The sequence below is a fragment of the Eulemur rufifrons genome, chromosome 30 (genome assembly GCF_041146395.1).
Source record: "Eulemur rufifrons isolate Redbay chromosome 30, OSU_ERuf_1, whole genome shotgun sequence".
Lineage (NCBI taxonomy): Eukaryota > Metazoa > Chordata > Mammalia > Primates > Lemuridae > Eulemur > Eulemur rufifrons.
The window spans coordinates 104122272-104139969 of record NC_091012.1 but is presented as its reverse complement, the minus strand read 5'-3'; the positions used below and the strand labels follow the sequence as shown (position 1 = coordinate 104139969).

General features: G+C 47.3%; 1 protein-coding gene across 2 annotated transcripts; it reads left to right on the top strand.

The window, feature by feature from the left end:
- Positions 1-1530: 1530 nt before the first annotated feature.
- On the top strand, positions 1531-17421 carry USP11 (ubiquitin specific peptidase 11). 2 transcript variants are annotated; one of them, XM_069464403.1, is made up of 21 exons: positions 1531-1721; positions 8499-8608; positions 8782-8912; positions 9267-9384; positions 9734-9879; positions 10009-10070; positions 10199-10301; positions 10713-10886; positions 10978-11136; positions 11474-11698; positions 11829-11912; positions 12019-12113; positions 13192-13398; positions 14093-14145; positions 14350-14592; positions 14689-14759; positions 15043-15155; positions 16155-16304; positions 16395-16510; positions 16706-16794; positions 16888-17421. In XM_069464403.1, exons 1-21 carry the CDS (start codon positions 1567-1569, stop codon positions 17023-17025), a joined length of 2742 nt encoding a protein of 913 aa, XP_069320504.1. In that variant the 5' UTR covers positions 1531-1566; the 3' UTR covers positions 17026-17421. The 2 variants fall into 2 exon arrangements, with proteins under 2 accessions (XP_069320504.1, XP_069320505.1); XM_069464404.1 differs by having other exon boundaries at positions 1580-1721; positions 14341-14592; positions 16888-17414.
- Positions 17422-17698: the final 277 nt, after the last annotated feature.

The window sequence follows — 17698 nt, the reverse complement described above, 5'->3', positions numbered from 1 at the left end:
TATTTAAGTCCAATAAAACACTTAAACTGGGTGGACTATTATCTTTGCCCTGACTCTAACAATCACACAGGGCCTGGGGCTGACTTGCCTTCAACAGGTTTGTGGAGGAAATGAATCTAGTTCTGGAAGAATGGCCTGCAGGCCTAGTTGAGTCTCCGGAAGTAGAGATTGCTTTTGCATTGTTTTTTTTTTTTTTTGACAGAGTCTCACTCTGTTGCCCAGGCTAGAGTGCCATGGCCTCAGCCTAGCTCACAGCAACCTCAAACGCCTGGGCTGAAGCAATCCTTCTGCCTCAGCCTCCCGAGTAGCTGGGATTACAGGCATGCGCCACCATGCCTGGCTAATTTTTTCTATATATATTTTTAGTTGTCCAGATAATTGCTTTCTATTTTTAGTAGAGACAGGGTCTCGCTCTTGCTCAGGCTGGTCTCGAACTCCTGACCTCGAGCGATCCTCTCACCTCGGCCTCCCAGAGTGCTAGGATTACAGGCGTGAGCCACCGTGCCTGGCCTGCATTGGTTTGGTGTGTGGTTTTTTTTTTTTTCTTATTTCAGCATATTGTGGGGGTACAAAAGTTTAGTTTACGTATATTGCCCTTGCTCCGCCCCCGTCAGAGCTTCAAACATGTCCATCCCCTAGACAGTGCGGATCACACTCATTATGTATGTATACAGCCATCCCCTCCCCCACTCACATCTGCCGACACCGAATCAAAGTTATTCCTAAGTGTGCTCTTAGGTGATGATCAGTGAAACCAATTTTATTGTTGAGTACATGTGGTGCTTATTTTTCCATTCTTGGGATACTTCACTTAGTAGAATGGGTTCCAACTCTTTCCAGGAAAATACAAAAGGTGCTATATCACCATTGTTTCTTATAGCTGAGTAGAACTCCATGGTATACATATACCACATTTTATTCATCCACTCATGTATTGATGGGCACTTGGGTGGTTTCCACATCTTTGCAATTGTGAATTGTGCCGCTATAAACATTCGGGTGCAGATATCTTTGTTATAGAATGTCTTTTGTTCTTTTGGGTAGATGCCCAATAATGGGATTGCTGGATCAAATGGTAGGTCTACTTGTATCTGTTTAAGGTATTTCCATATTGCTTTCCACAGAGCACTAGTTCTGCATTGGGTTTTGATGGATAAGAAGGGTACTGCAATGAAGGAAGGGCATTCCGGTCTGGCTAACAAAAACACTGCTCCCGGCGTAGTGGTTCTCGCCCCTCCCCTCGGGAACCTCAGCCTCTGCTGAGGTTTCCACGCAACCTTTTGCCCTAACTCAACGTGGCGTTAAGATCCCACAAGGCACTTTTGTCTGTCTTAGTTCCCACCAAAGGTCCTATCCCACCTATTAGTCACAGACATCACTGCCCACGGCCGATGGCCGCTTAGCCCTTTGATGCATTTGAGTTCGGGGCCCATTTTCAATATGGCAGTAGCCTCGTGGCTGTTTGGGGGGCTCTGCTTCCGTTTCCGGGACCAGAATCCGGAAGTGGCAGTGGGGGGCGTCTTCATAGCTCCAGCTGCGTTGGCTGTGAGAGGAGGTCAGACGGCGATGGCTGCGGTTGCGGTGAATCCAGCCGCTCTTGCGGTTGCGGCTGAGAACAGACAGCCACAGCGCGAGATGGTGCCAAACCTGGACAGCCAGCGGCGCCAGATCGAAAACGGCGAGAGTGGGAGAGAGCGTCCACTGCGGGCTGGCGAAAGCTGGTGAGGCTGGGCTGCAGTGGAGCCTCAGCTTAGGGGGAAACAGTAGGGGCGTTGGCGACCGCAGGGGACTTGGCGGCAGAGGTCCGAGGGGGCTGGGGACCGGTTGGTGGGACCGAGGGCGAGAAGGGAGGGGAAGTCCCTGTGAATGAATTGCAACGACTCGGAAAGAGGTGGAGATTGTGTGGTGCAGTCTGACGCTGGAGAACAAAATGGGGTTCGTTGTGATCTCGGGGTGTGGGGCCTGAAAGGAAACGGCCATAGGCATAGGGCCGGGCCTGCGTGGTGGAACTTGGAACCTGGGAAGGAGGCGCGGGTCTTCGACTTAAGCCGTCTGGGAGCGGGAGCAGCCTGCGATTAATACTCCGGGGCGTCTGCGAACTGGGCGCGCCTTTTGACGTCAGCAGAAGAGCGGACTGGGAGCCAAAGGGCTGTGGGCCGAGGGAGGGCGCAGGGAGCCCACGCGGTCCCGGAGTCTGGCGTCTGGGTACGAGGCTAGGCCGTGACGTAAGGCTGGGGGCGTGGCCTGAGGCTGAGGGAGGACGGCGAAGGCGAGGTGGTTGGTGCCTATGAGACAGAAAATGGCGCCTGCGGATGAGCAAAGTTTGTGACGCGGCGTGGCTTTTGGCTGTGGCGGAGGCCTTCTTCCCGGGTGGGGAGAAAGTGCAGGTGATTAGCACGGGAGCGGCCTTCGATATTTTATTTGTTTTCTGTTTTAGTACTGTTTTGTTTTTAAAATGAGGAAAAAGTCGTTATTTTTAAAAATCAGTGCGTATTTTGATAAATCACCTTGTTTTACTGATTTCTTTGCTGACCAGTGCTTCTTGAAATTTACTCCCTCTGGGTTCATTTTATTTCTCGCCGAGTTGCATCTCGTTTTTTAATTGTGAAATAAGTAAGACCTAAAAAGATTTATAAAACGTTTACGGACATCCTGTTAAACGGCCTGTACTCTTCAAAAATGTCAAGGTCGTGAAAGACAAAGGCTGAAGAACTGTTCCAGATTGAAGAATTTAATGCGATTTGCCGAGTCGTGATAACTAAATGCAACGTGATCCTCGATTGGATCCTGGAACAGGAAAAAAATAAATTATTTTAAAAATCAGGTTTTTTTCTCGTAAAATTATTTTTTTCTCATTTGCTATGAAAAACAATGGAAAATCGGTGAAATTTGACTAAGGGGTAGATTAGATCTTAGTACTGCCAGTTTCTTGATTGTGATCATTGTAGTGTGGTTAAGAAAGAGAATATCCTTGTTTTTAGGAAATAATGTACTGAAAAATTTAGGGGTAAGAAAGCATCATATAAGCAACTTACTCTCAAATGGTTGAAAAATTAGCATATGTGAAAATTTACATGGGGGGTGGAAGGGGAGTTTGGGAGATGTTGGTCAAAGGATACAAAATTTCAGTTAGACGGGGAATGAGTTCAGGAAATCTGTTGCACAACATGATGATTATACTAAACATATACTTGAAAATTGCTAAGAGTAGATTTTAAATGTTCTTACCACAAAAAACGATAAGGACGTGATGTAATGGGTGTGTTAATTAGCTTGATTTAGTCATTCCATAGTGTTTACCTATATCAAAACATGCTGTACATCATAAATACACATAATTTTTGTCAATTTAAAATAAATAAAAATGCCCCCAAATGCATATTAAAAAACAACAATTGAGCAAATGGGTAAAATGTTTGATTTGGAGAATCTGGATGAAGGACAATACAAGAGAATTCTTTGTATTATTTTTGTGAGTATTTCAAAGTAAAAAAAAAATTAAAGAATAATAAAAATGTGTGAATTTCCCACCCAGGTTAAGATATTACCTTAAGAAATCCTTCTGTACCCCTTCTAGATGGAGATTCCTCTCCCTGCTCCATGGGAAACTGGAAACTGTTATCCTGAATTTTGAGTTAACGGTTTCTTCCTTTTGTTTAATGTTTTACCACCATTGTATGCATCCCTAAATAATACTTGTCTAAACTTTCACTTCATATATATGGAGCATATATATGAAATCATACTGGATGTATATATACTGTGAGCCTTTATCATATTAGCTGGTACATGGTATCCACATGACATGATTGGTCACTTGGTTACGGTGATGTCTGCCAGGTTTCTCAACTGTAAAGGTACCATTTTCCTCTTTACATATGCAGTAATTCTTTTTAAAACATAGATTATGTCCATCTGTTCCTCAGAACATTCTCACAGTTTCCCATCTCCTGCTGTGTAAATGCTAAAATCCTTACAGTGAGTGACTAGCAAGGCTTTACGAAGCTGGTCCTGTGCTTCCGTACTGATTTCTTCTCTGATTACCCACTCCCTCCCTCTCTCCATCCTGGGCCGGCCATATTGGACTCTTGTTGTTCCTGAAACACATAAAGCCTTAGAGCCTTTTTGAGTGAGGTTTGCTCACTTTACAGAGTTTTTTAATAACAGTACCAGTGAAATGGGTGTCCCTGTTACTGGGAAGATAAATTGAGGTTCCTCAAATCGGGAATATAAACCCAAGCCATGTTTTTCTACCATTACGTCATAGCTTTCCAGCAAGGAAAAGCCTCATTCCATCCTGAGAATAAACAGTAACTGGAACATTTTATAGCCCATTGGGAGATATTCAAAAGGGCCTCCCGGCTTTGGTTCTTGCTTCTTCCTACCTTTACAGCCTTGTCATGATTGTATCATTGGTAGATAGGACATGAAATCCTGTCATCCTTGATAGTACCCTTTAAAATTACCCCACCCGTACTATGTTTCCTTTTGGGGTGATGAAAATGTTTTGGAACCCGGTGGAGGTTGTGCTTGTACAACATTGTGAATATACTAAATGCCACTGAACCGTTCACTTTAAAATGGTTAATTTTATGTTATGTGAATTTCACCTCATTGGAAAAAATTACCACACCAGTGTTGGTTCATTACCAAAGCCAGTTTGTCTCTGCTATGGTGGGTATTATCATGAAGCATTTTTGCTAAACTCTACTTTTTTAATTCTTAACTATTTAGATATAAGAGCAAACCATCTCAAGGTTCTTTAATTTGCTGTTCATTTTATAGAGATTTGCTGCAGTGGTCAGGAAATAAATGTTTATAATGCATTTTGAAGTCACAGACTAACCCCAAATCATATACTTTGTCTCACTATTAATACTTGCACCATCTCTCTTTTGTCAGCTGGCAGATCTGGGCAAGGGTAATTAATTAATTTGGCCATCTGAACTGATTTATTAATAATTTCTGGGAGAGGCTTATATTTAAAGAGTAAATTTGAATCTGCGATAGTATAGCCTCCTTGGAAATTTTTAGTTTTTATGGATGAATCATCCACAAACACAATTCAAAAACAAAAGCAAAAAATACAAACACAGTTAAATCAGGGAAAGCCAAGGGAGTCTCTAGCAGGTCTGCACAGGATGTGCATAGTTTCCTAACAGAGGTAAACCATCATGGGTTCTCCCTGTTCAGGTAAAGGAAGGAGGGTGGCTGGGTTCAGAGTTCTGCAGCAGTGAATAAGTGGTATGTGAAGGGGAAGCAACAATGTGTTGTAGTAGGTTAAGCCTAGATGTGTTGAGGAAAGGGATACATATTAGCATATCTAATTATATGTGATTAATCTAGGAAGTTAAACTTTCTTTTTGATTTGTCATGTTTTTTATATTTGAAAAATGAAAGCTCTTAGAAAAATCTTAGACTAGTTAAAATTTGGAGAATTTTGGGTAAATGTGATCATTTCTATTGTCCTTTTATGGGTGAAGGAGCAAATCTCCAAAAAATAGTTTAGGCATGAAAGACCATTTTAGCAGTCATCGTGAATTTGAGGCCTGAATTTAGAAGACAAATCAAGAATAGTTAGAAGAGACAAGATGTAAGTTGTTAGTAAAGACGAGACATTTTAAACAATTAGTTAAGAGTATATCAAAAAGCACCAAGGATTAATAGAATAGAATAATTTGGTGACAAAAAAGGAACATAGTCATTTTTAGAGAAAAAGACCCAAATTCTAATTATCCTCCTTTGGTACATAATTCATGTAACAATTTACAGTAAAGGATTTACTAATATGTGTTTACGTGTTTAGGCTTATATAGGTATATAAATAATAAATTTAATAAAGCATTGTTACATTACATTTACTGTCTGAACTGACAACCTTTTAATAAACAAGTAGGAAATCATAGTTCCTAACTTCTATCCATATTTCTATTTCTCTGTAATTGTACGTGGTATAATTAATCATTTATGTAAATTATTAGCTTAACCAAAATAACCAGTTTTCTCTAGACACAAGAGAAAAACTAGAAGACAGAAAATAATTGTTTAGTAACTACTTTCCATAAGCCCATATTTCATATCATTTTAACAAATTTGAGGAAGCACAAATATAAGTGACTTTATCAAGATCAGTTGTGTTTCTATATGCTAGTAACAAGAAATTAGAAAATTATACCACTTGTGATAGTATCCAAAAAATTGAATACCTAGGAGTAAATATAATAACCTGGGTGTTCTTGGTAGAGACAATGACAATTTTTTCATGACTGCCACCTAACAGAGACTGTGAGACATCTTGATTTCTGAGATATTACAATGTTTTGGCTTTTTAAAAGTATCTTTGGCTCCCACTGCTCCACTTGACCGGGGGGGGAAAAAAAAAAAAAGTATCTTTGGGCCGGAGCGCAGTGGTTCATGCCTGTAATCCTAGCACGCTCGAAGACAGGCAGGAAGATCACTTGAGGTTAGGAGTTCAAGACCAGCCTGAGCAAGAGCAAGACCCGGTCTCTACTAAAAATAGAAAAAAATTACCCAGGTTCAGTGGTGTGCACCCGTAGTCCCAGCTGCTCAGGAGGCTGAAGCAGGAGGATTGCTTGAGCCCAGGAGTTTGAGGTTTTGCAAACCTCAATGATGACGCCACTACACTCTACCCAGGGCAACAGAGTGAGACTGTGTCTCAAAAAAAACCCAAAAAGTGTCTTTGAATTTGAAGCAGTATTGTAATAATATTTTGTGAAAATTTGTGTAAAATTCAGTTCTCCCTGAAGTCTTCAGAAATTCAGGTTGTAACCAGGTCTGGAAGTTTTATCACTATATAGGGTAATTTTAATGTTAATTTTTATTAAAAATCTGCTCTTAAAAAGAAATGGAGCAGTACCTCCCTGTGCATTGAAGGTACCATTAACTATGAATTAGTTTTACTGAATAAATTAACATCATAGACTGGCTATGAAGGCAAGTAAAGCCACCAAGGGAGATGAAGGTGTGTTTGGTTGCAGGGCAGGACTGGTGATGAGGGGGAGTGATGCAGCAGGGTCTGTGGGGGTCAGTGCAGCCAAAAACAAACAACCAGCAAAACCCCTGCAGAAATGTGTGCCTATTCAGGTGACTTGTGACTATTCAAGATTTTTCTATGCATCGCATCCTCCCACCTCTGATCCTTTTATGAATGAGGGAAAGTTGACATTTTAAAGAGTTAACGTTCATAAGGTTAAATTGCTAGAAAACCAACCAGTAGGATGTTATGTATATTTCATCAATTTGGTTATTTTTTTCATGTTTATTTGAGGCACTTAAATAATTGGGATAGCCTTTTATTTGTCAGAAATACCATAGCGGAACAGGTTTGTATGTGTGAGAGGGAGGGGGTCGTGTGTGTGTGTGTGTGTGTGTGTGTGAGCTTTTGTGTCCAAGCCCTCGGATCAGAACAATAACAGGCAACATATGTTTAGCACTTACTGTATGTTGAGTATTTTCCAGACTAAGAATTTCTCAACATTTTGCAAAGGCATAGTCCTAAATGTTTATCCTTGGAGTACATACGTTTCTCCTTTAAAAGAGAGCTAGTTTAACTGTATGCTAAAAAATGGTTAAGAGAGTCAGAAGCTAAGAAATCTATTATAAAGCCAAAACAAATCCTAAATACAAAAATGGTGGAAAATGGTGATAATGCAGGTTTTTTTTTTTTTTTTTTTTTTTTGAGACAGAGTCTCACTCTGTTGCCCAGGCTAGAGTGAGTGCCGTGGCATTAGCCTAGCTCACAGCAACCTCAAACTCCTGAGCTCAAGCGATCCTCCTGTCTCAGCCTCCCGAGTAGCTGGGACTACAGGCATGTGCCACCATGCCCGGCTAATTTTTTCTATATATATTTTTAGCTGTCCATATAATTTCTTTCTATTTTTAGTAGAGATGGGGTCTCGCTCTTGCTCAGGCTGGTCTCGAACTCCTGAGCTCAAACGATCCGCCCACCTCGGCCTCCCAGAGTGCTAGGATTACAGGCGTGAGCCACCGCGCCCGGCCGATAATGCAGTTTTTGAAGGAAAATCTTATGATTCTTTTTGGCATTTAGAATTCTTATCAAATCCAATTTTTAGCTGAAGAATTATGCCTCCATTGATACATGCTTTAGAAATGGTGCACGCTTAATGAATGGCTAAAGCCTTTTAACAGCCGCAGGTGACAGATACCTTGAGCCTGATTTAACTGTGTTATCTCATAGACTAATACAAATAAATTATTTTTTATTCTGTGATAAAACCTCATGTTTCTTAGCACTATGGGTGTGGGTTGTTCGCTTGCCATTGGTGAGCACATTTTCTGTTTTTAATCGAGTCTCTTACGGTAACCTAATATACAAATCTGAGTTTCAGTGAATCAATTTTGCTTCTAATTTATTTATTTTTATATGATGCTGAAACTTTTCATCTTGAATTATAACGTATTGATACTTTTAGTCTCAGATGACAACGTAACACTTGTGTTACTTGTCTGGGCCCCAGGTTCCTTGTGGAGCAGCACTGGTATAAACAGTGGGAGGTGTACGTGCAGGGAGGGGACCAGGATTCCAGCACTTTCCCTGGCTGCATCAACAATGCTGAGCTCTTCGAAGGTATCAGGCCTCTGCCTCCCCACATCAACCTAGCCCTTCAGTTCTTGTCTCCTCTGTCCCTACAAATGGTCATAAGCCCATTCTCTGTGCTAGGTCATTGGGGGGATGGCCAGAGTTATTCATCACTTTCCTTCTCTGATTCTTCCTCTGCCACCCCCACCCCTTCCCCACAGATCAGATAAACTGGCGCCTCAAGAAGAGACTGGTGGAAGGCAAAGATTATGTGCTGCTCCCAGCAGCTGCTTGGCATTACCTGGTCAGCTGGTATGGTCTAGAACATGGCCAGCCACCCATTGAACGCAAGGTACAGTGGGTGGGGAGGGTGCTGGGTAGTGTAGATTCCATGAGCTGTTGGGTGAGGTCAGGTAGGATGAAAGCTTTGTAGGCCTAGAATGGGTCCAGATCCGTGTATACACGTGTCTCCGTGTATGCTGGGTAGATATGCCTAGGTCTCTGTTCCTCCCCACTCATAGCTCATTATACAGGTATCTTGTGTGTCCACTGTGTGTGTTCACCTGTGGCTCCTTTTACAAGTCATTGTATGTGTGGCTTTATATGCTTTGTGTGTTAGGCAGTGTGTGTGCTCCTCTAATCTCAGAGGTCATAGTGCCTCTGTCTGTGTGGGTATACCTGTGTATGCACCCCTCTGCCCTTACAGGTTGTTGATCTGCCCAGCTTCCACAAGGTTGAGGTGTACCCAATAGAACTGCTGCTTGTCCAGCACAGTGATATGGACACACCTCACACTGCCCAATTCAGCCGCATAGATTCACTTGGTGAGTCTGAGGGTCATGGAATGAGTTGGCGTTCCCAGCAATGGGTCACAGCTCAGTGACCTGAGGATGCATGGGATTGGGCTTTGGCCAACTGCAAAGGCATCAGCCAGGTTGTGCAGAGGCACTGAGGGTGTATGTGAGCAGCATTCCAGTAGCTTAGATGGTGTGGCAGAGGATGTTTGTTGGGGGCCTTACGTCCTGAGTGTGGGGTCAGTCATTTGGAGATTGATTGGGAATACAGGTGTTGACCAAGTATGTGAGGTCTGTGGGGATGAGTCAGCGATACCAAGATGGGTTGATCATTTTGAGCCTCAAGAAGACCTTGAATGTGCTCCATCACCCTCCACAGGCCTAGTACTGCACACGGCTCGGGAGCGGTTTCAGGTGGACCCCAAGGAAGACACACGGCTTTGGAGCAGGAACTCAGAAGGCGCTTTGTATCGGTTGTGTGACATACACGCCACAGTGCGTGACGCCGGCCTGGAGACTGGGCAGGTGAGGGCGGGAAGGGTTTTTTTGCTAAGGTGGACTGGCAGTACTCAGGTTGGGGGAAGTGAAGTCTAGGTGCCCATAAGGCCCTCTGGTAATGCCTTTCCTTCTCTTCTTTCTCTTCCTCCAACCCAGTTGGTCATCATGGAGACCCGAAACAAAGATGGCACTTGGCCCAGCACAAAGCTGCATGCCATGTGAGCCTTTGGGGTATCTGGTCCAGAGTTGGGGTATCCCACAGTAGACAAAATGAGCCTGTGAGCACATCGCACCCACTTGTATTTTATAGTAGGCCCTCAGCTGATAGTTTCTCATCCAACTCTAGAAACAACAACGTGTCAGAAAAGTATGAGGACTTCAAGGGCCAGCCGGGCATCTGTGGCCTCACCAATCTGGGCAACACATGCTTCATGAACTCGGCTCTGCAGGTTGGGCCATTAGAGCTGTGTCTGGTAGAGATGCGGGGGTGGGCTTGAAAAGCTGTGGATTGGGGACAGACCCAGGGGACCTGGGGGGACTGCAGGGCAAGGGGTTGGGTAGAAAGCTAGGGCCCCACAAGTCTGAAATGACATGCTCACATTCATTCCTGAAATATCAATACCTTCTCCCTCCGCTTGCCCTCACTTTCCCTCTTCTCTCCTCTGTTTCCACATTCTGTCTTATGAAATACTAATACTGTCTCTTCCCCACTCTGCTGATCTTTTCTCTTCTGCCTCCCTCTTCTCTCCCCCATTTTGCTTTCTCTTCTTTCCTCAATTCCTTTTCTCTGTCTGTCCTCACTTTGGCCACTTTCTGTCTCTCCTTCTCTGCCCCATTCACCTGGCCCCTGCCCCGTGCAGTGCCTCAGCAACGTGCCGCAGCTCACCGAGTATTTCCTCACCAACCGCTACCTGGAGGAGCTCAACTTCCGCAACCCACTGGGTATGAGGGGTGAGATCGCAGAGGCCTATGCGGACCTGGTGAAGCAGGCGTGGTCTGGCCACCACCGCTCCATCGTGCCTCACGTGTTCAAGGTGTGACTCAACCCTGGGCACTCCCCTGACCCCCACTTCTCTTGGTTCTCCTAACCCCCTCTCACTCTGCCGGCCCTGCCCATCTTCTCAGACCAAGGTCGGCCATTTTGCGTCCCAGTTTCTGGGCTACCAGCAGCACGATGCGCAGGAGCTGCTGTCATTTCTCCTGGATGGGCTGCACGAGGACCTCAATCGGGTCAAGAAGAAGGAGTATGTGGAGCTGTGTGATGCCGCTGGGCGGCCAGATCTGGTGAGTTGCTCCTGAGCATCCTACTGAGATCACTAAGGCCTTAGGGATTCTCTGGCTACCTTGGATGTCCTATACCCCATTTTCTGTTAAGTTCCTCTCACCTCCAGCCTCAGTCCCAACCTTAGCTCCAGTACCACATCTGCCCCCACACCCAACCCAGTGAATCGTAGCCCAGTGTCCTGCCCACATAAACCCCAGTCCTGACAGTGAACGTAGTCTCCAGGTATCCCTAGCTGTCACTGTGCCTCTGGACTTAACCCCATACGAACCCACCCCAAACCATAGTTTCCCCCTGCCCTGGCCAAGCCCCACCCCCCATGACACTGTCTGTCAACAGGAGGTGGCTCAGGAGGCCTGGCAAAACCACAAACGGCGGAATGATTCTGTGATCGTGGACACTTTCCATGGCCTCTTCAAGTCCACATTGGTATGTCCCGATTGTGGCAACGTGTCTGTGACCTTCGACCCCTTCTGCTACCTCAGCGTCCCACTGCCTGTCAGCCACAAGAGGGTCTTGGAGGTCTTCTTTATTCCCATGGATCCCCGCCGCAAGCCAGAGCAGGTATGAGGGGAATGGGGACATAGTGAGGGACATGTAGTCAGAGTTTGATTACTCTGCTATACCTCAAAGTTTCCTGCATTAACTCACTGCAAGCCCTTTTGATCTTTTATGGATGCTGTTTCTCCCTCAGCACCGGCTCGTGGTCCCCAAGAAAGGCAAAATCTCGGATCTGTGTGTGGCTCTGTCCAAACACACGGGGATCTCTCCAGAGAGGGTGAGACTCTGTTGACGGAGGCAGGGTGGGATTCAGGGGCAAGGAGGCAGAGGGGCTGGGGAGACCTTGCAGACTGACCAGCCTCCTCTCTGCATCCTGTTCCCAGATGATGGTGGCTGATGTCTTCAGTCACCGCTTCTATAAGCTCTACCAGCTGGAGGAGGCTCTGAGCACCATCTTGGACCGCGATGACATCTTTGTGTGAGTGAGGGGACCAAGGGGAAATGGTGATTCCTTTTATGCAGCCCTGCCTCAACCACCTTCTCTCTTCCCTCCTCTGCCTCATTCACTGGGCACCTGCCCTGCACAGAGCTTGAGCCACGTGCCTTGGCGCAGGGTAAGGGGCTTGGGGTTGTCAATGGGTGAGGTGACAAGAGCCTTATACAGAGTGTCCTTGAGCGTTACCTTCCTTATTACCAAAGGGAGGCTACTGTTCCTTCAGCACTTACTAGGCCCCTCCTGTGTACCAGACACTGAGCTGAACTTCCTTTATCGCAGTCCTCAAAAACGAAAAGGGATTTTATTTTATTTTATTTTATTTATTTATTTTTTGAGACAGAGTCTCGGTCTGTTGCCCAGGCTAGAGTGAGTGCTGTGGCGTCAGCCTAGCTCACAGCAACCTCAAACTCCTGGGCTCAAGCGATCCTCCTGCCTCAGCCTCCCGGGTAGCTGGGACTACAGGCATGTGCCACCATGCCCAGCTCATTTTTTTCTATATATATTTTTAGTTGTCCAGCTGATTTCTTTCTATTTTTAGTAGAGATGGGGTCTCGCTCTTGCTCAGGCTGGTCTCGAACTCCTGACCTCGAGCGATCCACCCGCCTCGGCCTCCCAGAGTGCTAGGATTACAGGCGTGAGCCCCTGCACCCGGCCGAAAAGGGATTTTTGAAATACAGAACGCTAAGACACTTTCTGAACAGAGGAACATTCAGAAAAATCATTCAATCTTTGGGTAACTAAGAACTAGAATAGTGCCTTGTGAGTAGAAAAGGTCTTTGTAAACCAAACAGTATTTTCCAAAAAGAAAATGGTTTTTAAATCCCTTTGTCATTAAAAATTTTTAACCCCCTCAGCACTCTGATAACACCAAAGTACTTTATAAAACAGCACATAAACAAAGTGCAGTACAGATGCATCTCACAGTTTGGAAAGCACAAAACATATGACTTTTCAGAGCCTTTTCAGGCTGTGAGGGGTGAGTGGGTGGAGCAACGGGGGCAGTCAGGGAGTCGTCCTGGGGAGGCCTTGATCAGGCATGACCTGATGTGTACCCCCACAGCTATGAAGTGTCAGGTCGGATTGAGGCCATCGAGGGCTCGAGAGAGGATATCGTGGTTCCTGTCTACCTGCGGGAGCGAACCCCTGCCCGTGACTACAACAACTCCTACTATGGCCTGATGCTTTTTGGGCACCCGCTCCTGGTGTCGGTGCCCCGGGACCGGTTCTCCTGGGAGGGCCTGTATAACATCCTAATGTACCGGCTCTCGTAAGTGTCTCCTTCTCAGGGACCGGGGAGGGGAGGGTCAGAACTCAGACCTGGGTGTTTAGGCGCTTATTTGACACCTCCCCTTCAACATCCAAAAGACAGTTCAAACTTAATGTGGCCATAGAACGTGTAGGGTTTTTCTTTCTCTCGACCTTTGGCTTCGCTGCTGCTTCTCTTAGATGCCGGGGTCACACAAGTGAAGAAGACACACAAAACACACACAGCTTCGCCTTGTATTCAGTTGTTTCCTCCTGGGAGAGACTTGGTTATTTGTGTTTTTGCCAATAGATTTTCATTATGCCTAAAATCTAGAGTCTTTACCATGGCAGACAAAGCAGTGCCTGTCTGGATTAGCCTCTCCTCCCTCATTTTACACTCAAAAGTTCACTCCCCAGAGGCCTTCCCTGATGGAAAGTTACAGCTGGTTGTGTGTCTGTTCACCCACGGCTGGTTAGACTGAAAGTCCACATTCCTGACCGGCACCCGAGATCCTGCACTCTTAAGGCCCCTGCTGACAGCCTTGACCCCTTCATGCATTTACACGTTGCCCCCTCAGACCTCCCAGGCCCATAATTAAAAACTGTTTACATGCGGGTTTACAAATGGCTTCCCATCATCACCAAAGTAAAATCCTGGGCTCTGTCCCTACTGTCCTTGTGCCCCTGCCTTGGGAATCTCCTCTGCTCTGTCGCAGACGCTACGTGACCAAACCCAACTCAGATGATGAGGACGATGGGGATGAGAAAGGTGAGGGAGAGAGGGTTGACAAGGATGATGAGGGTCTGTACAAGTGGTCTTGTGGCCTGAGTGGGGGCGAGGGGCTGAGGGTCAGTGGGTGGGGACCTGGGTTAGGCCCGACCCACGCAAGGTTTGTCTAGGTATGCATTGCAGCTGAGCCCTTTGGGGTCCATCTTTCCATCTCTGATATCCTCTCCATCCTAGGAGATGAAGAGGAGGAGGAGGAGGATAAAGACAACATGCCTGGGCCCTCTACTAGGGCCAGCCTCCGAGACCCTGAGCCAGAGCAGGCTGGACCCAGCTCTGGGGTCACCAGCAGATGCCCATTCCTGTTGGACAACTGCCTTGGTACGTCTCAGTGGCCCCCGAGGCGACGGCGCAAGCAACTGTTCACCCTGCAGACAGTGAACTCCAACGGGACCAGTGACCGCACGAACTCCCCTGAAGAAGTCCATGGTATCTGCTTTGGCTGTGAGCTGGGGTTGGGGAGGTGGGAGACGGGTTTCCTAGCAACAGCGGGCCCCATGACCACCTGCCTTCCGCTCCCCCCAGCTCAGCCGTACATTGCCATCGACTGGGAGCCGGAGATGAAGAAGCGTTACTATGATGAGGCAGAGGCTGAGGTAAACAGGATCCCAGGGAGGGGGGAACTTCCAGCTCTTGCCCCTCAACTCTTCACACATCCTCCCCTCAACTCCTCCAGCCAGGAACAGAGCCTCGAGATCAGGTCCAGGTCCAGGTCCAGCCTGGCCTTGGAACCTGGACACTCGCTGACAGCTCCAGGGCCTCGGGTTCCTAGCTTCAGAGTCTGTGCTCTGTCCCACTCGGCATGTCTCCCACCCCCACGCCCCATTCATCCACCCCTCCTCATACCCAGCCATCCGGCCTCTGCTCACCCAACTCCAGGGCTACGTGAAGCACGAATGCGTTGGGTACGTGCTGAAGAAGGCTCCGGTGCGGCTGCAGGAGTGCATTGAGCTCTTCACCACTGTGGAGACCCTGGAGAAGGAAAACCCCTGGTGAGGGGCCGGAACGGGGTCTGGGGGGGTTTCACTGGGTGGCACTACCTGCCCAGGCCCCTGTTAGCTCTCTAAATGTACCTGCTTCCACTGTCCTCTGCCCTCCCACCCTCCCTGCCACCCTGGCCGACGACACTGAGCATACTCTAACCTCAGAGCCTTTGCCTGGGCTGTTCCTTCTCTCTGGAGTGTGTCCCCACCCCCCCCCCCCCTTACAGACTTCACTCCTTTGCATTGCTCAGGTCTCTGAGAAAAACGTGACCTCATCAGGGAGACCTCCTCTGACTTCCCTGTTAAAAGTCACCCTCCCACACCGCCTCCTCTCCATCCCCTCCATGCTCTTTTCTTCTTAGCCGAGCATTCCTTTCTTTCTAGCTCAGTTAATGCCACTTGATGTCATGTCCTATGTGTTGGTCATGTCCTGTGTGTTGTCGTCTTCATTAGAGAGTAAACTCCTGAGGGTTAAGACTTTGAAGTTACTGTGTTTCGCTTCTGACTGCTTGTAGTAGTGTTGGATGTTCAACGGATGCTCAGTAGAACTTGCAGAATAAACCAGAAGAGAGAACCAAAACCATCAAGCCAGTCTCAAAAATAAGAGCAGCATCTCCATGGGGCAGAAGTGGAACAGAAATATAAAATAATGTGGCAGGATTAAACGGTGGGCAGTCAGTAAATACCTGGTGAATGGTGAATGGACGAGTGACTGAAATATGAAGAGAGGAAACTACAGGGACAGAGGCAGACTCTAAAATAAGACTAACATCTCAGTCAAGCAAAAATACAAAATAGTATGACAGCACATACAAAAGGCAATCGATATAAGTACTTGATGAGTGAATGAAAGGATTTTAATGGGAAGAGAGCAAACTAGAGAACCAGGCAGGCTGACAGTAAGAGCAGCATCTCTGCGGGCCGGACACGGCACACGAAGGCCCGTCAGTACAGAGGGTGTGCAGTAGGCGTCCAGGCAATGTCTGCTGACTCTGGCTCTGTCTGTAGGTACTGCCCCTCCTGCAAGAAGCACCAGCTGGCCACCAAGAAGCTGGACCTATGGATGCTGCCCGAGGTTCTCATCATCCACCTGAAACGCTTTTCCTACACCAAGTTCTCCCGAGAGAAGCTGGACACCCTTGTGCAGTTTCCCATCCGGTCAGGGGCCAGGGGGAGGATGGCTGAGGGATGGCAGGGGAAGGGCCATGGGCTGCAGGGCACCAGTATTAACCTTCTTCCCCACCACAGGGACCTGGACTTCTCCGAGTTTGTCATCAAACCGCAGAACGAGGCAGCTCCAGAGCTGTACAAATATGATCTCATCGCGGTTTCCAACCACTATGGGGGCATGCGTGATGGACACTGTATGTGCCCGGCGGTGGGCAGGGGCGTGCCGTGGGTGGGGGGTCTGGACTGGGAGGTCAGGACATCCCCAGTAGGTGACTAGGTATGTGAGCCAGTGGCAAGGTTATCAGCGTGGGAGGAGTGAGAGAGTGGGTCTGGCTGGACATCTTTTAGGGGCAGGAACGTGGGTGACGATCACTCCCCCTCCCTTTCAGACACCACATTTGCCTGCAACAAGGACAGCGGCCAGTGGCACTACTTTGATGACAACAGTGTCTCCCCTGTGAATGAGAACCAGATTGAGGTGTGACTTCTGTCCTCCCCTTCTCCCTTTTTTCCCTTCTCCTGACCACCTCCTCCCCAGAAACCGACACTGATTCCTGTCCTCTCCCTGCAGTCCAAGGCAGCCTACGTGCTCTTCTACCAACGCCAGGATGTGGCGCGACGCCTGCAGTCCCAGCCCGGCTCATCTGGCCCCCCAACCTCCTCTGCCTGCAGTTCCCCACCCGACGCTGAGTTGATGGATGTTAACTGAGGGGCCCTGGGTTGTGCCCCAGGGAAGGAAGCCCTCTCTCTCTCTCTGCTATCTTGCTTCTTGTGTCCCCACCCCAATTCTCTTACCTGTGTCAGGAGCCCCTGCCAAGCGTTGCAGGCTTAGTCGTGGCTGCTGTTGTTCTCCTGTGCCGCTGCATTGCTCTCTCCGGGAAGATGAGGTCGTGTCTCCTCCCGGCAGTGTGCTCCCACCTTTGTTTGCCCCTTAGAGCAGCAACCCTCCCTCATAGTCTTAATTTATGGTGGTCCCTTCCCTCTCTCAGCTTGGAGTGTTCTGCGTGGGTGATGTTGGGGGTTCACCAGAACACAGAGTGTATTTTCTTATTGAGATCCTGTCCCTTTCACTGTGTGTGTATATAAAGTGCCAGTCTAGTCCTCACTCAGCAGTGTGGGTTTTTATTTCCCGTAAACTTACAAAGCGCCGGTTTTATGCCTGTGTTCCATGTGTGTATCGAATGCCAGGTGTGTGATGGATGCTGCTCTGAGTGCTTTCTGGGAACCAACCACGTGCCAGGTTTTGCTATTCTAAGTGCTTTTAAAGCACCATCTGTGTGCCAGGCATTGTTCCAAGCACCAACTGTGTGCCAAGATTTTTCCAAGGCATTTTACAAATATTGACTCATAATTCTCACAGCAGTCTCACGTGAGAGTTGTCA